Below are 23,505 nucleotides of genomic sequence, written 5' to 3' on the forward strand. Positions count from 1 at the left end.
ACTATTTGTTTTATGGAACAGAAGATATGTCTTTCACATGACTTGTAGCAATAAAAAAACTATATCAGTTGATGAGAGGAACTTATCATGAATCCACTGATTGCTGCTGCTTCCGTTGTTGCTGCTGGGTTGGCTGTAGGGCTTGCTTCTATTGGACCTGGGGTTGGCCAAGGCACTGCTGCAGGGCAAGCAGTAGAAGGGATTGCGCGACAACCAGAGGCAGAGGGAAAAATACGGGGTACTTTATTGTTTAGTCTAGCGTTTATGGAAGCGTTAACAATTTATGGGCTGGTTGTAGCATTAGCACTTTTATTTGCGAATCCCTTTGTTTAACTCTAAAAAAATAGAAAAATACAAATACATATCTCTTTTTACGTGTACTTGATTTGCTGCTCTTGCTTTTTAGAATTATATTATTTTGATTTCACCTCAAAAATTCTTTTTTCGTTTGTCCAAGAACGCAGCGCAGGGGAAGGACTCTTTTAAGGTAAAGTTGAGAAATTAACATACTGCTTGCCTTATTCCTTCCCTTTTTAGCACAATGCCACCCTTTTTATTATTATATAAATTCTTGTTAGACCCCCAAAATTGATTTTTACTTGAATCGTTATCAAAAAGAATCAAATGATTCTGTTGATATATTCGAGTAATTAACCGTTTTACAATTAGTAAGCTAGATTTCTTATCATAATCCACATTTTCCGACAAAATATATCGATTTCTATTAAAATCATGACCAGAGGCGAGTCCATAAATATACTCCCGAAAAATAAGTGGGTATAGGAAGTTCTGTTGACGAGATCTATCTAGTTCTAAATATCTTTGATATTCTTTCATTTTTCAAATTCCATTTTGTCAAAGGGATCAAAGATTTATTGGATTGGAAATCCAATACATAGTGCGATACAGTCAAAACGGGGTATTTCTAGATATTCGAATTAAAACGAATTATGAATAGATACCAAAAAATGATGAATGGATTCTCTCCACTTGCTTTTTCCACCTAATTGTTCTAGGATAACAAGCTAGTTAGAAATCCTTTATTTTATCAGCCTAATCGCTCTTTTGATTTTGGAAAAAAGAATATCTTTATCAATATACTCATTCTTCTACACATTGATCGCCACCCCGTAATGGAGAATAGCTAATAATTAGGACTCATAACAAAAATAAATAATCCATTCATGGGAAAAGCTTTTCCCGCATCAAGCACTAATATATTTTTAACGTCCAATTAGATGGGGTAATCATTCGATTAAAAAGAATGAAAGCTCGTTGCTTTTTGTTTCTCTATAATTGGAGTTGCCAAGTTCTATCCCTTTATTACTTAAACCCAACTTATTTTGTTCACGAATTCAAACAAAAAAATGGTCCGATCCAATAAGAATGAGATCCTTTTAGAATTCGCTATTGATACGACATGCGGCTTTTTCCATTCATTCCTTTCTGGATCAGTCGTGGTCTTACAAACCCTACCGAGGTTATGGACGAAACAATTGCTTCATAAAAATGTGTAAAAAATGGAGTCGCACTTAAAAGCCGAGTACTCTATCATTGAGTTAGCAACCCCCTCCCCCCTTCAAAAAAAAAAATAGGAAAAATAGGATGCGTAAATAAAAAAAAAGATGGACCAACCTTTTCTTTGTCAAGAGTGGTATCCTTTATTCAAATTAAATTAATTCTTTTTTTATTTATTTACCCTTGAATAAAAATAAAATAAAATAAAAAAGGAACTTCATGTTTGTATCACAGAAAGTTTAACGAACTCACTATAATATTTCAAATTAGATAGCTAACCTAATTATCATGCCATTGCTACGTTTAAGTTCTTTACAAGTACGTACAATTACAACTCTAATCACTTCTGATCTTTCTAAAGACATATTTGGTACCGCTTCCTTGATTACAGCAACAACAATGTCACCAATAGAAGCATATCGTCGATTACCTGCTCCTATGATTCGAATACACATCAATTGGCGGGCTCCGCTGTTATCGGCTACATTCAAATGGGTTTGAGGTTGAATCATATCATTCTTATTTTATCTGGTTTTTCAGTCCAAGGCTTGAAGTAAAAAAAATATTCTCTATTCAACAAAAGAAAGGAAAAATTGCCATGTTTTTTCCTCCAAAAGACCTCTTTCCTTTGGTTTTTATTATTTATTATCTTGAAATAATGAATTGAGTTTGGATAGGCATTTTTGATGCGGCTATTGAGATAGCCCTTTTGGCTATATTTTCTGCGACTCCGCCCATTTCATAAAGTATTCTACCGGGTTTAACGACAGCTACCCAATATTCGGGAGATCCCTTTCCCGAACCCATACGCGTTTCGGTTGGTCTTACTGTAACTGGTTTGTCTGAAAATATCCGTACCCATATTTGTCCACCTCGGCGGACATTTCGTGACATTGCCCGCCGACCTGCTTCTATTTGTCTAGATGTGATCCAAGCGGGTTCAAGTGCCTGAAGAGCATATCTTCCGAAGCAAATATGATTACCCCGATAGGATATTCCTTTCATTCTTCCTCTATGTTGCTTACGGAATCTGGTTCTTTTGGGGTTATAGTTGATGGTTGTTTAGAAATCCCATCGCTATTCCAGAACCGTACATGAGATTTTCACCTCATACGGCTCCTCGCGAATAAAACAATTACAAAAATGGATTTAACCAATACCAATAAAAAAATATACCGTATATACATATGTTTAATGAATAATTGAATCACGAGGTTTTTTTATTTTAATATTTCATAGGATTGATTGATCAATTGGAAATTAGTATATCTTGTTTTGATTTTTATATAGAACTAGACATTTATTAGAAAATTTGCCCCCTATATATAGTTAAATATATAACTAGATAATGTTGTTCTATTAGAGCATAAGATTCTAACAAATCCTTATTTTATTTATTTCTGGTGGTATTGGATTGGCTCAATTTCGAAATAAAAAAACAAAGATTTCGCGGGCGAATATTTACTCCTTATCCATTTTATTTTAGATGTAATCTAGGGTTATCCTGCGACTCTTCAAAAAAATGAATTAGTTCTTAGTTCGTTCCGCCATCCCTCCCGTCAAATGAATCTTAGGTATTCACGGTTTTCGTCGTTCCCATCGCTTCTCGATTGATGATTAGGTCTGGAATTCTACAATGGAGCCTCGCAAATACAATTCCAAATTATATATATATATTTCTTTTTTCTTGAATCAACCTTCTCAGTTTTTATTGACTCGGTGCTCTTGATTTGTTTATTTTGGGAATATATATATCTATATATGGATTTAGTTAATGTTGATGCTTTATTACACTTCCCCTTTTTATGAGATAACCATAAGACCTTTACATATTCGAATTCTATATCATTGATATATCTTTTTTCTTTCTTTCACCCTTCATTTTTATCTGTATATTCTTATTGCTTTACAACTTATAATCAGATTCGTTTTTATTTTTTTTTATCCAATATCTCAGTTGTTATAATTCTACTACCAAAATATGATATCTTGATTTTATTTCGATTTTTAGATTAATTCTTTAAATCCAGATAATGCGAAGCGATGAGTTGGTTAGTACTTAGTTATTAATGAATTCATCCTATAAGTCATTTATTTTATTGTCGAACTCTAACCACTCTAAAAAATCAACGAGTCACACACTAAGCATAGCAATTATATTTATATAAAAAAATTAATTGATATTTTTTATTCAATCTTATAAAATTTGGAAAATTATCATTTTTGTGTTTTACCGAAACAAGGAACCTTAAAGAAAAAGAAAAGGAGAATTGGATTATTCTTTGTTTACAAATATCCAAACTTTGAGAGATTTTTATATTGAGTTTCTTTCTATTCTATCTCCCATCTATCTATTCCAATTTTTTTCTTTAGTTATTCACTAGAACAATTATGATCCGGAAGTTAATCCGGGGCAAGTGTTCGAATCTATTATGACATAAGATATAGGCGCTCAACGGACCTTTTTGAATCCTCTAAAACTCCTTCTGGACTTTGAATTTCAATTCAATAATTTTTTTGTGCAACCTAGGCTAGGGGATTCAGATTTGAATTTGAAATTCAAAGATGGAATTTATTTTATGTCTGTCTTATTAAATAATTTAATAGAAGAGATTATTATGCACTCTATTTCCAATTACGTGAGCAGTCATCAGCATTGCTAGAGGCCATACTGCTATTTCTTTTTAGTTTTTTTGAGTTCTCTTTTTTGAGTTTCACTTTTAGTTTGAATAACAGAAAAAAGGCAAATTCTCTGCTGTATCCACATACCATTTATCTCTACAAAATACGAGACGAAAAAGAACGATTTTTTTAGAAGGGATATAATGAAATTTTTGGATTGACTATTACTATAGCCTAATATATTTATATAATAGATATATAGAATATTATTCTAAATTTTCAGTTTTATTGGATGGACTGATGTAGACAACAAACATTTAATTACATTAAATATACATTTAAATACATTAAATATACATTTAAATGAAATATGCATTAAATATTCTAAACTAAATATTAAATATAATAATATATAAATAAGATTATTTAGTAAGATAAATATAGTAAGAAATATAAAAATAAATATGGAAATAATATATATTAAGATATAAGGGTATATAGAATAATATAAATAGAACTAAAAAAAGAGTGTTTTTATTAAATTAAGAACGCCCTGTGATCTTCAACCAATTCTGTGCTTCAATATAATTACCGGGGTAAGGGCTATAGCTTGTTTCCAATATTCAGCGGCTTGATCAAACCAAGCCTCAGCAATCGGCGGAGAAGTTTTATGTTATATATGGTAATCTTTCTGATATCCGAATTATAGAAAAAATTCTATCAATTTTTGTAAAAAAGTAAAGAGAGATAAAACAAAACACAAGTCTCTCATATCACTCCTCATACCTTAATGAATGCGTGAAATGGGTTTAACAGGAATTGTTATAAAGAAACGGATTCATGAGGGTTTAATTCAATATTGCTGAATCAATTTCCCCTGTGGGGTATGTTCGGGGTTGGTTCATTTATTTTCAATTTTAAATAATGAAAATATCAGTCTAGGCTATATTTCTGAAAAGGTTCAACATACTCTTTATATATATTTCTACCACAGAGAAATAAAAAATGCAAGTATAAATTCTTTAATTAGACTTTTTTTAACTTCAATATTATTGGTTTTGAGGGGTACGATTAGAATAGAAGTTAAAAATTGAAGGAAACCTTATTTTCTTCCATTAAAATGGATCCGAGATTAAGTTGAAGGAATGATAAATATGAAAATACGGGCCTCTGTTCGTAAAATTTGTGAAAAATATAGATTGATCCGTAGACGAGGTAGAATTCTAGTAATTTGTTCCAATCCAAGACATAAACAAAGACAAGGATAAGGATAATATTTCCACAAAAGCCACAAGAGAGGGCTTTGAATTATAAAGGACTGGGTGCGCAAATAAAAAAAAATAAAAAAAGATATAGATATTGAAATTCAAACTTTTTTTTACATGAAAATTTAGAAATTATATAATATTCTCTATTATATATGATATGATTTTATAGTAATATTGATTATATATTAATATTTTTGAATATGTGAAAATTTCAAATTATTGAATGAATATAGAAATTCTATTTCGAATATTTCGAAATTTTCTTATATATATAATATATATCAATGATTATATATATATAGATTAGAACTATTCTAATAGAATACAATATAAAAAAGAGATATTAGATAGAGAGATTTTGGGGATCTAAAATTGGAAATTCTATTTTTGTTAGTTGTATATTAACACAAATAGAATGCCAATTTTGAGAATATTAATTCTAGTTTCTAATTAAAAAAAAGAAATATAGTAAAACATCTGTTTTTTTGACATGAAATGAATATATCCATACATCTCAGACTTCCTTTTAGGTTATGAGATAATAATTATGAAATAATAAAAAGATAATAAGATATGGCAAAACCTATACCCAAAATTGGTTCGCGTAAAAATGGACGTATTGGTTCACGTAAACATGCTCGTAAAATACCAAAGGGCGTTATTCATGTTCAAGCTAGTTTCAACAATACCATTGTCACTGTTACCGATGTACGGGGTCGGGTAATTTCGTGGTCCTCCACAGGTACTTGTGGATTCAAAGGTACGCGAAGGGGAACACCATTTGCCGCCCAAACTGCAGCAGGAAATGTTATTCGAACAGTAGCGAATCAAGGCATGCAACGAGCAGAAGTCATGATAAAGGGTCCCGGTCTCGGAAGAGATGCGGCATTAAGAGCTATTCGTAGAAGTGGCATACTCTTAAATTTTATACGAGATGTAACCCCTATGCCACATAATGGGTGTAGGTCCCCTAAAAAACGACGTGTGTAATGTAAAACAAAAGATAAAAATAGAAAACATAGAATAAATTTCAAGACAAGAGAAATAAACAATTCAAGGATTTGAAAAAAAGAATTGATTACTATGGTTCGAGAGAAAATTAGAGTATCTACTCGAACATTACAGTGGAAGTGTGTTGAATCAAGAGTAGACAGTAATCGCCTTTATTATGGACGCTTTATTCTGTCTCCACTTATGAAAGGCCAAGCTGATACAATAGGCATTGCGATGCGAAGAGTTTTGCTTGGAGAAATAGAGGGAACATGTATCACACGTGCAAAATCTGAGAAAATACCACATGAATATTCGACCATAGTAGGTATTCAAGAATCAGTACATGAAATTTTAATGAATTTGAAAGAAATAGTATTGAGAAGTAATCTGTATGGGACTCGAGACGCATCTATTTGTATCAACGGTCCCGGATATGTAACCGCTCAAGACATCATTTTACCACCTTCTGTGGAAATTGTTGATAATACGCAACATATAGCTAACCTAATAGAACCCATTAATTTGTGTATTAGATTACAAATCGAGAGGAATCATATTGTAAGACCATAATGGATTAATTATAAATGGATTAATTTTTTTGATTTTTACTGGAGATTCGGAATAGATGGACTCTCTATAGGACCCATTTTATTGACGGGATTTATTACCACTATAGCTACTTTAGCGGCTCAACCGGTTACTCGAGAATCCCGATTATTCCATTTCCTGATGCTAGCAATGTACAGCGGTCAAATAGGACCTTTTTCTTGTCAAGACATTTTACTTTTTTTCATCATGTGGGAATTGGAATTAATTCCAGTTTATATACTTTTATCCATGTGGGGGGGGGGGAAAGAAACGTTTGTATTCAGCTACAAAGTTTATTTTATACACTGCGGGAAGCTCTATTTTTTTATTAATGGGAATTCTAGGTATCGGTTTATATAGTTCTAATGAACCGACATTAAATTTTGAAACATTAACTAATCAATCGTATCCTGGGGTGCTCGAAATAATATTTTATATGGGATTTCTTTTTACTTTTGCTGTAAAATTGCCGATTATACCCTTACATACATGGTTACCGGACACCCACGGAGAGGCACATTACAGCACTTGTATGCTTTTAGCCGGAATCTTATTAAAAATGGGCGCATATGGATTGGTTCGAATTAATATGGAATTATTACCTCACGCTCATTCCATATTTTCCCCCTGGTTAATGTTATTAGGTTCAATTCAAATAATCTATGCAGCTTCAACATCTCTTGGTCAACGTAATTTAAAGAAAAGAATAGCTTATTCCTCGGTATCTCATATGGGTTTCATAATTATTGGAATTGGTTCTATAAGTGATACGGGGCTCAACGGGGCCATTTTACAAATTATCTCTCATGGATTTATTGGTGCTGCGCTTTTTTTCTTGGCGGGAACTGGTTATGATAGACTACGTCTTCTTTATCTTGACCAAATGGGTGGAATGGCTATCCCAATGCCCAAAATATTCACAGTTTTCAGTATCTTATCAATGGCTTCTCTTGCATTGCCAGGCATGAGCGGTTTTGTTGCAGAATTGATGATTTTTTTTGGAATACTAACCAGTCAAAAATATCTTTTAATGACAAAAATACTAATAATTTTTTTAAACACAATTGGAATTATATTAACTCCTATTTATTCATTATCCATGTTACGGCAGATGTTCTATGGATACAAGCTTTTTAATACACCAAACTCGTATTTTTTTGATTCTGGTCCGCAAGAATTATTTATTTCGATTTCTATCCTTATACCCGTAATAGGTATTGGTATTTATCCAGATTTTATTTTCTCATTCTCGGTTGACAAGGTTGAAGCCATTCTATCAAATTTTTTCTAAATTTTTTTAATGAAAATTAATACAACCCCCCAAAAAAAGAGAAATAAACCACATAAAAAAATTGGAATTAATTATATGTAAATATGTTTGTTGTTTGTAAGAACCCCTTGAATCATTACATTACTACTTGATTTAAAGGGTTCTCGACAATTCCATTTTTTCTTTATTCTTTCTATATTCATATCAAATATATTATATATAAATAGAATATCGAATATATACTAAAATTTCTTATATATTTTATATATTAGTATATTAGATATGTATATATACTTATCTCTTATGATGTATATATACTTATGCTTTCTTTATTTGTATTTGCCAGAGGTTTTTTCCTTAATTAAATTCAATTCAATTAGATGTAAATGAACCATAACTGTGTAATCCTATACCTAATAGATTGATTCCTAAATAACATATCCAAATTATAAGAAAGCCCAGAGAGGCCGCTATTGAAGAATTTACACTTTCGAATTTCGTATTTTTTCGAGTATGTAAATAAATCGCAAATATGGTCCAAGTAATAAAGGCCCAAGTTTCCTTGGGATCCCAATTCCAATATGATCCCCATGCCTCATTAGCCCATACTGCTCCTGACAGAATACCTATCGTTAAAAAGAGAAAACCCAGACTAATAATACGATAACTCCAACGATCGAGTTGTTGAATAAACTGAGACCTGTAATAATTTCTAGAAGAAGAAAAAAAAGTTTTTTGTAAAACATTGTTCCTTTCATTCCTATTCATGTATTGGATCTCAACAAAAGAAAAGGATTCATTTAAAAAATACAAATTATTGCTTTTACCCAAAATTTGTATGACTTCTCCAAATGTAATAACTAAGATTCCTACAGATAATAACGATCCACAAAAAAGAGCTGCATAGCCAAATATCATCATACTTACGTGCATCATTAACCAATGAGATTGTAAAGCGGGTACTAATATTGCAGATTGATGGATTTCGGTTAAAACACCCGAAGTAGCAAAGCCTTGGGTAAAAATAACACTCGGTGCGATTATTGCACTTAAATCGTTTTTATGCTTTTTAAAACAAAAAACTATATGAAAAATAGAAAAACCCCAGGAAAGAAAGATTAATGATTCATATAAATCACTAAATGGTAAATGGCCCGACAAAATCCAACGAGTAATTAACAATCCCGTTATACAGAAAAAGCTTATTATCATACCATTTTTGGACAAATCATGAAATCCTAAGATTTCATTGACTAATAGAGTTATCAAATGAGTTGAAATTACAATTGATACGACCGAAAACGATATATGAGTTAATATATGCTCTAAAGTTGAAAATATCATAAAAATAAGGTGTCCCAATAACTAATACTAGGAAGATAAATCAGAAATTGAATTCATTTTAGGACTTACTCTTTTAGAGTAAAAGATGCCATGCCGCCACTCGGACTCGAACCGAGATGCTCTAGCACTGCTTCCTAAGAGCAGCGTGTCTACCAATTTCACCATAGCGGCTTACCCGAAATCATAATAACCTATTTATTGTAAATCGTCGAGATTGAAAGAATAAATTCGAAAGATGCAATTTTTTTTAGTAATTAATAAATATTAAAGAAACAAAAAAATTGTATTCTAATTATTTCTTTTTTTTCTTTGTTTTTTTTTATAAAAATTATTAGAAATTAAATTATTTATTCACTTGAATATATATTTATATTCATATATTCAAATGAATAAGAAGAATTCGTATATATAGAAAGAGTTTAACAAAAGATATAAACATTTCAATAATTATTATTATTATCTCGTCGGAAATGGAACAAAAAATTCGTAGTTTTTCATTTATTATCAAATCTTTTTTATTTCTATTTCATTTTTGAATCCAAAGAGATGCATATTCTTTTTTTCTTTTAAAAAAAGAAATTCAAGTACGTATCTATCTAATATCTCTTTTTTATATTGTATTCTATTAGAATAGTTCTAATCTATATATATATAATCATTGATATATATTATATATATAAGAAAATTTTGAAATATTTGAAATAGAATTTCTATATTCATTCAATAATTTGAAATTTTCACATATTCAAAAATATTAATATATAATCAATATTACTATAAAATCATATCATATATAATAGAGAATATTATATAATTTCTAAGTTTTCATGTAAAAAAAAGTTTGAATTTCAATATCTATATCTTTTTTTATTTTTTTTTGTTTGCGCACCCAGTCCTTTATAATTCAAAGCCCTCTCTTGTGGCTTTTGTGGAAATATTATCCTTATCCTTGTCTTTGTTTATGTCTTGGATTGGAACAAATTACTAGAATTCTACCTCGTCTACGGATCAATCTACATTTTTCACAAATTTTACGAACAGAGGCCCGTATAAAATTATCAATTCAAAAGTAGTTGTTAAATTGAAAACATATTTTTATTTAACAATTATTTTTGTGTTTGTAGCGATATGCTTTAAGCGACAAATATAAACCGGCCGAGGTTATTTTTAATTTCTTTGGAGCTTATATGACACTAAAAGTTAGCCACGTCATTAGGGTACAAGTGACCAATTTGTTTCCCATTAATATACTATTTTATTTTTCTAATGTTTATAATGGTTTAAAGTTAATTGCAGGTTTTTATCCCTATCTATGAGGAACTACATTGGTATTTGGTTATTGTTGACTTTATAAGTCATCGCCTAATCTTTTTGGATTCATTGCCTTGTGTCGGAAAACATCAACAACGTAAAAAGAACGTAATTAAAGTGGTAATTATTTGTTCTAAATCAGTACTCAATCATCTAGAATCGCTTAACAATTTAACAATTTAAATAACCGTTTATTGTAACTAGTACTCTTAGTCACTCTTGTACATGTAACTTATTTAGAAGCGATGTTAGATGATCATATTTTTTATGATTATAAATTTTTAGTTGTAGTAGATTGCTCCACTTTTTGGCCTACCCACTCAAAAAAATAGATCGTAAGTCTTCTCAATTTTTTTGAATATCATAATAAGTTCAATAGTTTATATCTTATATGTATATAATAACTATTTGTTGAATGCTTTATATCTTAGGAATGATAGCAAAGTTTGGGTGACCAGTTGGATGAGAGAATGTACTTTACAAGATGACTTCAATATTCAGGTAATATTTATAACAAAGTATTTTCAACATAATTTTTTTAACACACTTCTAATTAGAATTATATTATTGGTGCTCTAATCAGATTAACGACTCCACACGAATGAGACTTGCCGTGGATCTGGTTTTAGAGAAGTACAACGATTTGTGTCTCGTAATCTAAGAGAATGCTTGTAAATATAAGAGCAAGGTGGAAGCAGAGCATGAAGATATTTGAGAGTGAAAAATTATCTTTTTAGATATTTGTACTATTTTCTTTGAAAGACAAATTACTAAGCTATTTTTCATTAGTTTATACACTAATTTATCCTTTTTCTACATATTACAATTCTATATTACTAATTTCCTTTACTTTATCAGTTAATATAAGTTATTAGTAACCTATATATTATCGTAACTAATTATTGCTGAGTATGATAGATACAATTTATAATTTAATCTAAAAAATGAACAAGAGCATACTTCAAACATCTCCTGAATTTATAAGATATAATTAATCTATCTTAAGCCATTGTTAAAAAATATAATAGAAAGTTAAAAAATACAACACCAAAGCTATATTTCATAGCAATTGAACCTTCAACTTCAACTACACTTTTCCAACTAAAGAAGTAAACGAAAAACAAAGCCTACCAAGAAAATGAACTCACTTCTTTATCCATATTATTAACAAGTGCCACAGAGAGACAAAAAGGAGGAAAATATAGGCTTGCTCGCTACAAAACTTCCAACCAATATCAATCCAGAAGTTGGTATTAATGAAGATCAAAGAAATGCATTTTTAGTTTCTAATTCTGAACGGGGGTGTACTTTGTAGCTTTCATCGAAGTCGATGCGCTTCTGCATCCATAGTATATGAAAAAGGTTTCATCCATTTATCATAAATGGCTACAGTCCAAGTTCAGAAAGTAGCTAGTGCCATCTTGGTGTTTTCTCATAAAAAAAGTAGGTCAAGGGTGATATAAGGACGCCACTGCCACCAATTTGAATTAAACGAATGTAATCAACATGAAAATGAGTACGAGAATCATAGATGAAAGAAAATTCACGTAGTCACTATTTTATGCGAAGTCCATGTAGTAATGCTAGCCACTGCTAGTGGTAGTAATACATTATGTAGACTAACATTTTATTACAAACGAAATATAATTGGGTTATTTGGATTCGAGTCATTCAGAATAACAAGGCTTCACATGAAATCCAAAACAGATGCTTTGAAAATAATGTAAAAACTCACCACTCTCAGCTGTTGTATAAAGTTGTATAGTGCCATCTTGGGTACACATATCACTATGGCATAGTAGTCTGCTATTACCTTCCCATCCTGTTTGCAAAAAATATGATTTATAGTGGGTCCCTGCAGAAGATAATAACATGTTCCTCTTAAAATTGAGAACAAATTGTGGTGAAAAAATAATGATACTGTTTATGATCAAAGTAGATAGTATATGACAAACTTTGCTATTGCAAAAAGCAAATGCTGTAAGGAAAACTCCCACTGGTGAAAAAAATGAAAAATGAAGGTAACAACACTTTTATAAAGATAAGAAACTTTCTTCTTCTAATTTATCTAGTCAAATGAAAACTATTTTTCTTTCCCTTTTGGTTTCACTATCTGCTGTACAACTTTTACATATATATATATATATATATATATATATATATATATTTTGGGGGGCCGTGGGAATAATCAAATCCAATTGATAAAGACTCAGTTACAAGCATCACCACCAATGAATTGAAGAAACATTATGGTGTCACTAAAGAAAAATAAAATGACTAACCCAATCACCATCAAAAGTTTAGCAATCTCCCTATTTTACAATCCTCTAGAAATGTTGTGATCCATTAACTTAATAATGCTCAGTTCACATAATAAAGGACCTTCTAGTTGTAAATTATGAAAAGAAAATTGTTATTGATATCTTAAGTTCTTCTACATTATTAGCTCCCAGAATAATGCATTATGCATGTATCATTATTATGGATGAGGACCAGGATCATGAAGCCTCATTCTAGGGCGATTCCTTTCACCTCCTTGGCATTCTTGCTTCTAATTAACTGACTGATTTTCTTGATGATCATTTGACAAGAAAGGCACAGCAACACGAACATCATTTGCCTCCGATCCTTCTTGATCATTTGCTTTCCATGGCCCTGCCATTGTTTTCTTTTGAATCCATGCTTCAGCCCTAGATGTTATAATCTTGTGAATAGATTTTCCTTCACTATCATCGGCATATTCTTTCAGTCTTTTTCCTTGGGATCTTAACTCACCTTGAGAAAATATACCAAAAGGGGACTGCATCACATCACCTCTGGGTGTGCTAGCTCCACTGGAATTAGCATCTTCTTTGTGGTCTGCAACACCAACTTCTGAGAAACTATGCTCAGATTGATGACTTCCTCTGCTCCCGCTTTCACGATCACCATTATTTTTCTCCTGTCCTGATTCTTGACTTAACTTTGTTACTTACCTTTGATGCCTGTTTAATGGTTCTAACATCAAGACATGTTATGCTATACTAGTATAAATTACGGAAACATGAAAGTTACAGCACTAACCAAATTCAAGAACTTGGATGCTATAGAAGTTTGGAGAGGTTGCTGAGTATCAAGGCCAAGTTTATTTGAAATGCTACTTCTAAGAGGCCTAGAGTCTGAACCTGATTCAGCATTGTTTTCACCCAAGCACGGAACTCTCGTTTCACCAAAGAGCCGTGAATCACTCGAGACATAGATAATCCCAACTAAACTTCCATCATCATCATAGAAAGGAGTATTCGTTGCCACCGCCAAGAACAGTTCTCCCATCTTGTTCTTGACCAGGAATTGCCCAGTCTAGCTCTCTCCCATTATGACATGGTTCACAATATCATTAGCCAAGACAAAATTTCTGGGATCAACAATCAGCTCAATCTCATCCTGCCCAAGAGCTACCTCCACAGCATAACCATACAGATTTTCAGCACTTCAGTTCCTGTAAAATCATTGCAAATCAAATCCAAGAGAGTGAAGGGGCGGAAAAAACTCTAAATGTAGGTCCCTCACTACCCACAATTCATGCAATCAACAAGGCAAGACAGGACAAAACATATCAAAACCAACATGCACATCCATTTTTAGCTAAGGACTTGTCATCTCAAAAATCCAAATCATATATACGGGTTCCACTGTGAAGATGAGCGGACGAGAGAGACGACAGAGGGAGAGGAATAGACAATGGCAATCACTATTGAAAGAGGGGCAAAACCCTGTCAGAGTAAATGGCTTACAATATTGAATCTGGGATCAAAATTAAAAGGGGAAAAAGCGTAAAAGTTAATAAATATAGGGTTCAATTTCTAATTTTTAGTTTTTTCAAAGATAAAAAAACGGGGCTTAATTTATAATTACTTTTAGGTAGGTTAATGGTACTCCCACATAAAAATGGGAGTAAGGAATCTATGGCCGTGTATAACAAATTTTTAGTAGTAAAACTAAAAACACTATAAAAATTAAAAAATATATTTTTTAAAAAAGCTACAATTTATATTTTTTTAAAAGATCTTTTTTCTTAAAAAAAAAGATATTTTTTACATAATAAATGAACAAAAAAGTACTTTTATCTCATTTTACCCAAACATAATTGATAGATAAAAAGATCTTTTTATATGAGATATCCAAACATAAAATTATTTTTGCTTTTATAAAAAATCTTTTAAAAAATATCATTAATTTTTTTTCGAAAATAACGCCCAAACAAACTCAAAATCCTGCCTTCATATATGTGCTTCATCAGTTTTTATGTGTGGTCTCAGCTTTGCTTTCACTACTAGAAAATGGATTAATACAGACAGATTTAATCTTTATTACAGATGGATTTTTGGTTACCGACGAAATTACCGACAGATTTTGTCCCTCTGTAAAAGTCCCATCGGAAATTATTTACCGACGAATTTTTTTTCCATCGAAAAATTATTGGAAAATTATCGACGGATTTTTACCAGTTACCGACGGATTTTTCCTCTGTAAATTCTCCCTCCATTTTTCGAAGGCGACGAACTCTCTGATAGATTTTTTGTCTATAATTACAGACAGATTTTTTGACGGATTTTCTGTTTGTAATTACAGACAAATTTTCAGACAGATTTTTCGTTTGTAATTACAGACGAATTTTCAGATGGATTTTCTGTCTGTAATTATAGACAGATTTTTTGACAGATTTTTCGTTTATAATTACAAACAGATTTTCAGACGAATTTTCCGTCTGTAATTTGAACCTTGGAAAATCATCACACTCTGAATATAGACAGAAAATCCGTTTGTTAATTTGTCGGTAAAGTAAAATAGAAATTTTTTAAAATTTTTCCATTGCAAAATGAATACTTTAGGTTTATTTTTTAAATTTCCTCCATCAAACACACTGTAAATTAAAAAAAAAGCCAAAAATATAGATAAACATAATATTCATTATATGATACCTATAAAATTGGATGTTATTTTTCAACATCATTGGCCAATATCTCACTATCTCAATAAAAAGATACCCAAAAAAATAAGATGACCATCCTAATGTTACATGGATCTCTTTCATTAACATTACACTTAACACTTAATATGTGACAATCTAAAATATTAATGGATAACTAAATTGCATTGGCAGCATCAAGCTCCACATTGATTATGAGCAAATGCTGTAGAGAATCCCACTAACAAATGCATCACCGACCCCAGTTGTATCAATGGGATTAACTTTAAAATATGCCACCCGGCCTTTGAATTTTTGCGCACACAATCAACAATGAAACAAGTGCTTATGCCACTCACTCTCAAATGGACTTGGTAGTAAGCTTACCTTGGTGTAATATCTACAACCTGAACCTTGTATCACAATTAATAGCTTGAGATTAGGGTGAAAAAGCTTCTTTAATACAACATCATCATCGTTAGGATCATCACCCTCGGTCAAAAATGTAATCTGAACCTCTGCACATACATAAGATAATAACAAAAAAAAAGAATGAAAAATGCTTATGGGGCACTTAGTTTTGTTTCTGTTGTTATTTTAGTTGATAAATTTTCATCATATATTACAAAAGTAAGACCCCTTTCTTTGTTTTGTTGAAAGCAAGAAACCCAATAAATAGATACAAATTGAAAATGAAAAAAGAAATAAAAAAATTAATTTTTTTATTTTTTATTTAAAAAAGCAGTTACCCAACTGGGCCCTAAATCTCCATCAAGTTTGCAAGATCGCATAGAAGTGGATATGGCTATTCACCAGGAAAGCATCAACTATAGATTACTTAATAAAACAAAATAAAGGAAGGCAATTTTGAATTCCCAGATTGTTACACAAAAGTGCACATTCATCAATATATGATGAAATCAACAAACATGCAGCCCAAATAAAATTATGGTTTTCCTTGAAACAACATCACGGATGAGATTATTCAAAGTTTAAGTAGGTTTTGGGTATATGTTCAACAATAGGGTCATTTTAATACACAGTAGGTACACAATGTGGTATAAATTTTTAATTTCAACTGATCATAAGTTTAATAAACAATTCTATGATTTTTACTAAGCAGTTGTATCTTAGACACCAAAATTTTAAGTCCTGGCCCCATACTCTCTTTTTTTGTTATTAAGATTGCCAAAAAATAAAAAGAGCACAACTAGCAAGATGACCCCATTAACTTTTAAGATATACTCAAGTTTTCTTGATATGAAGAATGTGAGTTTAAACCTTATTATTAATCATTACACAATAACTTTTATATGTCAATGTTTTAAACTTCAAAATTTAGTTAAGAGCCATGGTAGTGTAATACATCATTAGATACTTACAGATCTCCTTTTGACATATATCGCTTTACTATCATCTCATTTTGTTGGGCATCACGTCCACTAATAATCAAATAGTTCTCATTGTTAATGAACCAATTAAATTTTTCAAACTAGTGAACTTTTTGCATGTGAAATTGTGGCAACACTTTTTTTCTGAAAAAAATATTGTTGAACAAATGAGCAAATTACATAAGTAGTCTTTTATTTTAAGATAAAAAGAATAGATGAAAAGTTGCAAAAGCAGTCATATATAAAATGATGATCAAGAGAAGAAAAAAGAAAAAGACTATTAGCTTGTTTGTCATGCAGTTCTACATATTGCTCATTCAGCGATAAAATGGCTATCTTTATCTAAATATTTATTTTATTTATTTTTGGGTTAGACAAAGAAACTAAAGACTATTGAGGCACCCTCCAAAACAATAAAAGGACAGCAAGAAAAGAAGAGCCTAATATCATAGATATAGCAAAAGGATAATTTTATTCCATGATCATAGCATGGATTCATTAGCAATAAATAAAAGCAATGGAGAATATTTATTAAGAAAATAAGTTCATCACATAGGAAGAAAAATTACCAGAGGAGAGGATAAGATCCTCCCTTTTTTCAGAATTAAAAAAGCTTGCAAAGTGGCAGAAATTCCTAGTATTATGATTTGGTAACAGCATCTCTCTAATCGTAATCCAATAACTATTTAGCTATATATACAGTAGATTAAAGATATGCAAATCCAATTTATATCAACCTGATTAAGCTGTAGGTGAGTCTTTTTCTCTGCAGCTTTAAACGGCTTTTCATGTGCAGTTATAGTCTTTTCCTATTTGCTCTCTTGCTTTTTCTTCAGTTCATACCACCTCTGAACATTGGCATGAGCTGAGAGAGCTAAATCAACTTCAACCTTGAAAGCAAACATAATATGGTTACTAATGTCACATATTGAAAAGGGGGGAGGTGGGGTGGAAGAAATCACACATATTCTTTGAGAAAAAAAAATCAACAAAACCAAATAGATGGTGAAAATGACAACCAAAACTAATGGATCTTAGTGAAAATCTGAGAGTAAAAAATGACTTATTGGCTTAGACATGGTTTATGATTGAACGTGATAATCATCTAATAATCGAATCCATATAACAGATCTCCCACATAGTAGGATAAGACTTTGTTATTGTTGAATAATAGATCTCACCTAGTACATAACAAGATTGTTCTTGTTATTAGAAATGAATTTCTACTTCAACAAGAAGTGATAAATAAATAAGAACCTTATCTACAGGGAGTGTCTTCTCATCATTATCCATTTCATCAAGATTGTTTGCCAACAGTAAAGTCATGCAGTTCCTCTCAAGATGGAGCTTGTCAATGAGACTAACAACAGAGTTTCCAGCTTTCTTTTCATCTTTCACCATACGTGAAAGGTCATCCCAGTTCATACCCTTTGTAAGAGCTACACGAACAGCTAATATAGCAGCATCCACATCTTCTAAGTTGTATTATAGGTTAGGAGTGTGAATGGAGCTCGATAGTGTGGTGATAAAATTAGGATTACCTCAATATTTTTGACGAAAAATTTAAATTACAGACGAATTTTTCGTCTGTAATAATTTAATAAAAAGCATTGTTTTGTCTATTTAATTACAGACGGATTTTCCATCTGTAACCATTTTTCACGGAAAAAAATTTAATTTTTCCGACGGAATTATCGATGGATTCTCTTTTCTGTCTGTAATTTATACTAATTCATTTTTTTATTTTCTGACAAAAAATTCCTCTGAAATTCTCTCTGTATTTCCGTGGGATAAAATCCGTCAAAAATATCCGTCTATAATAACTAGTTTTCTAGTAGTGTTCTTACTTGGGTCAAATTTCCATTTTATAAATATACATTAAATTTAATGAATTTCTTCGAATGCATTTATACTATATATCTTGGATTCTTTTTGGTTTTAAAGGTATCTTGCATGATCATTTTCTTTTCATTTTTGCGAGAAGTGAGTCTTCTTGTTCTTTAAATTAGCACTCTTGAAAAATAGGATTCAAAATTTCTTTAGGATAACACAAACGAGATCAGATTGTGTTGTCGCTATCTTTTTTTTTTTGGGTAGTTTTTACAATACTTTTCCTATTATTTTAAAATAGTATAAAATACTTATTTCTTTTCCGAAACTTAAATCCAAAGTCATTATTAAGAAACTTTTGAATAATAACACATTTGTTGTAAGTATACCTATTTAATAGCAAATAGTTGATTATATATATTAGCATTAAAGGGGATACCATTCTATTCATGACCGTGTGAGATTTTTTTCTATTTGGCAAGCTTTTAGTCTTCAAAATTTTCTTATTGATAATTAATAAATTTATATTTTATTATAATTTTTAAATAAAAAATATAAATTTATCAATTTAACTTATATTTATTTTTTATAAATACATGTTTTTATGAATTTTTTTAATTGTACTTAATTGATTAAAACATATTTTTTAAACTTTAAAAATTGTCAAATTAATTTTACTTTTATTTTTTGTATGCATTGATATATTTATTTAAGTTGTTTAAGTTTAGGAGGCAATAATGACTTGAAAAGAGATGAAAAAGATATGCAAAAGTAGAGATTTTATGAAAAAATGAAGAATTAACGAAGTTGCAGATATGCATACGTATTATGCATGCGTACGCATAATATCCAGCTCGTGCCTCATTTGAAAAGGCATGTGACTCGTGATTTATAGCCTATTTTTTGCCTAATTTAGTCCATTTTTGATGTATTATTTAAAGGAGGATTTGATTGAGGGAGAATCAAACACAGCTTATCATACACTCTTTTTTTTTTTTTTTTTTTGAGTTTGAGTCCTTGAATTCTAGAGAGGAGTTTCTCTCTAAAATTCAATAATTTCTTATGAATTTCTCTCTTGTTCTAGGTTTTAATTTTACTTAATTGTAGGCTTTAATTTATAATTTCTTGTTTTGTTACTCTAATTTCTTAGAACATCTTGTTACTTCTTCTATTTTGTTATTTTAAGTTCTTGAACTCTAATTGAATTTTTAATATTTTTTAAAGAATTTGATGTTTTATGCTTTAGTCTCACCTACTTGAATTGTTATTGTTAATTTCTTCTATTGGGTATTTGTAGTTTTTATAATTCTTATAATTTATAATACTTTATGTTTATACCTTCCAAGTGTTTGATGAAATACCTCACTTAATCATAAAGTAAATTTTCGTTCTTGCCTTGGGTTGGGAATTTTAATGAACATGAGTTACTAATGTACAAGTTGATTGATAATTTAGAGATGTTAATTAATCTTGTTTTCACTAACGTTGATCTTTTACTAAATTCGATTAATAATTTGGTTAAGACTTGTGAAATATAATTAATTAAATCTAATTGACTTTTTTCAATTTGTAGAGGTTGATGAATTAGGTTTGCTCTTTATAATTATCATGTTGTGGTTAGTGACAAGGATAGTGATTCTTAACCGTTGCCAAGATCTTTTAGAAATGAAGTTTACTTTCTTCTTCTCTAGTTAATTGCCTTGATTACTTTTAGTTTAATATCCTTGGCATTTAATTTTTAATTGTATTTTTAATTTTCTGATATTTAAATTTTCGTCAATTGCGAACAAACTCCCGATTTTTCCATAGCCAATGATTATGTATTTGATTGTAATTCTAAGAGAACGACTCAGGACTAATCTCTCGGTTATTGTTTTAAATTGTTGACCTTTTTCAGTAAGCTTTAATAGTATTGATTTCCAGGTCAAAACTATTTACAATAAAATCTTGAGTTTTCGACCTTAAAAATTTTTAAACTGATTCTTAATACTTGTTAATAAATCATGTTCCTCGGTACAAATATAATAAATTCTATTTTCTTTTTGCGTGCATTCTGTGGGTCTAAAGATGGTGATTAAATATGACTTTTAATGATGACCATTGAGATTTTTTTTATGTAAGATAGATGATTCTCAAATTTTGTCATGATTTTACTCTTATATAAAATCTCCTATGTAAACAAGTTAAAATTATCTACTTTGACGTGGAAGTATTCTGTAGTAGGTTCAGTTAAACTCAATGTGAATGGTAATTTTTTTCCTAACTTATAGATTGAGAATTGGGAAAGGAGATTGTATTTCATATGATTTTTCATAAGTAGGGGTAATTGATTTTTTTTTTAAAAAAATTCATTTTTGAAGTGTTGAAACTTGTGCTGAATGATCTTTTGTTAGATTTAGAGTTGTACTAGAAGACAATATTTAAATTTATCATGGCTCAAATTCAACTATAGTTGTCACTCAAGGGACACTTTCCTTAACAAGCTAATTAACTAAATTTACAAAAAACAGACACAATTCTTCTATTCTTAGAACTTTGTCAAAAGAATACCATCCTCTTGTATCAGTAATAAATATTGTATCAATAATAAATACCCAATTCTTATAACAACATTAACATATTATATATATCCAATTCTAAACTTTTCAAAAGTTACGTTATAATTACTAAGTTAATATTTAAACAATATAATTAGACTCATAAGTCTTACATAACCAAATTAAAATTAATATTCTAACAATTTAAACACCTAAAATAACATAAATCACATAAAAATTCTGCTTATAATATATGAAGCATTTGACATATTTTAAATTTTAGAACAGAGGTTCCATTACATACAAATATTCCCTTAGATAGAAAAAAAGCCTCACTAAGAGGAGTAAGATTTACTATGGGACTAGTAAAATAAATCTAAATTAGTGTATGTATCTAAAAAATATGAGAATATGATAGAGTAAATTTTGCAATTGAATTAGTAAACATTATATCTGTATCCCACATGAGATAATACAAATCTTATTTTAAAAATTATAAATACCATATACTTAGGCGACTCCATCTCTAAACATAATCCTTTTCTCCTATGTGTTCGTATAGTATAATAAATCCAACGTATGACCTACACATTAAGCTAACAACTTTCCTACTAGTTGAGGTATGAAATAGATGCATCTAGATTAATGTCAATATCATTATTAACTATATTTTATAGTCAAAGTATGCCAAACCAATTCAAAAATACATCATGTCTAGCAAATATTCAGTGCTTGCAACATATTACTAGGTTTCATAACAAATCAAATATATATACCTATACATAATGAAAATAAAAATAAAGCATAATAAAATCAACTTGAAGCAAGTACGCTTCATGAAATACAAGTATCGTCTCATGTGTATTTTCAAAATTATGAACTTTACCAAATAAATTTTTATTCCAAATAATTTTAATAAATTTAAGATTTATAATAAATTAATATTTTTAACTGATAAATCATGAATTTAATTAGGCTTAGAGATAATATCCAATCACAATTTAGTTCTACAGAATTAGAAGCAACTTTGAGCATGTCACTAAGTTACTAATTAACGTTCAATAATTGTACAACTCTTAAAATCTTAATAATGTTTGGCACTCAAAAATTGAAGCATTTTTCTTACTCAACTTGAGCTCCATTCAAAAAATGTGAGAAAAAAAAATTTTTTTTTGTACAAGTGATATATGAAAATGAATATAAATGAAGGAATAAAAATAGAATATGAAATATTGTAAGTGGATATAGATTACGAAACAATAAAGAATGAATGAGAAGAATGAAAAAGCAAAGAAGAAAATATTGGTATTTGGGAGAGAAATGAAGTATAAATAAATAGAGAGAAAGCACGGAGGGGAACAGGTGTGGTATAAAGGAAAAAAGAGATTAAGTGGGGTATGTGACCGTTTTATGTGACTCTCTTTAACAACATAAGATCGAAACACAACTCAAACTATAGTAAAAACTTCAAGTGGAGTGTCAACTTAAAATGGGTGAGATAACAGCTCAAGTTGCTTATCAAGAAGATATGCAAGCATGGAGATACACATGCCTTGAGTATTACCACAACTGCATTCAAAACTTAAGCATCCTAACGTGTTAGTGAATAGACATGTGCTTTGTAAGACACAAAAAATTTAAGTGATTGCTCTCATATCCCAAAATTTGTGAGAGAATTTATATCATGTATATGTGGACCAATATAATATAGACACGTGCCATCATTAATTTCAGTCAACTAATAATTAAATAATTTAAAAAAATTAAAATTTAATGTATTTTAAAAGTATATTAAATATTATTTGTGTACAAAATACGAATACGTATATATATTAACCATATATGATTAATCATGGTTAAATATTATATTTTATTAAAATTAATA

General features: G+C 30.1%; 1 protein-coding gene and 1 long non-coding RNA gene across 3 annotated transcripts; one reads left to right on the forward strand and one right to left on the reverse strand.

Moving 5' to 3' along the window:
- Positions 1 to 6,347: 6,347 nt before the first annotated feature.
- LOC112717715 (DNA-directed RNA polymerase subunit alpha-like) lies at positions 6,348 to 11,781 on the forward strand. The gene is made up of 6 exons (XM_025769672.3): positions 6,348 to 6,959; positions 10,728 to 10,802; positions 10,900 to 10,931; positions 11,346 to 11,415; positions 11,498 to 11,566; positions 11,773 to 11,781. Exons 1-6 carry the CDS (start codon positions 6,492 to 6,494, stop codon positions 11,779 to 11,781), a joined length of 723 nt encoding a protein of 240 aa, XP_025625457.1. The 5' UTR covers positions 6,348 to 6,491.
- A 4,062-nt stretch (positions 11,782 to 15,843) lies between these two features.
- On the reverse strand, positions 15,844 to 18,735 carry LOC112718287 (uncharacterized). Of its 2 annotated transcripts, XR_011866332.1 has the most exons (3): positions 18,511 to 18,711; positions 17,991 to 18,143; positions 15,844 to 16,380 (listed from the first exon to the last, which is right to left on the reverse strand). It is a non-coding gene; the product is annotated as an uncharacterized lncRNA (long non-coding RNA). The 2 variants fall into 2 exon arrangements; XR_011866331.1 differs by lacking the exon at positions 15,844 to 16,380 and having other exon boundaries at positions 17,763 to 18,143; positions 18,511 to 18,735.
- Positions 18,736 to 23,505: the final 4,770 nt, after the last annotated feature.

Source organism: Arachis hypogaea, chromosome 10 (assembly GCF_003086295.3).
Source record: "Arachis hypogaea cultivar Tifrunner chromosome 10, arahy.Tifrunner.gnm2.J5K5, whole genome shotgun sequence".
Taxonomy (NCBI): Eukaryota; Viridiplantae; Streptophyta; class Magnoliopsida; order Fabales; family Fabaceae; genus Arachis; species Arachis hypogaea.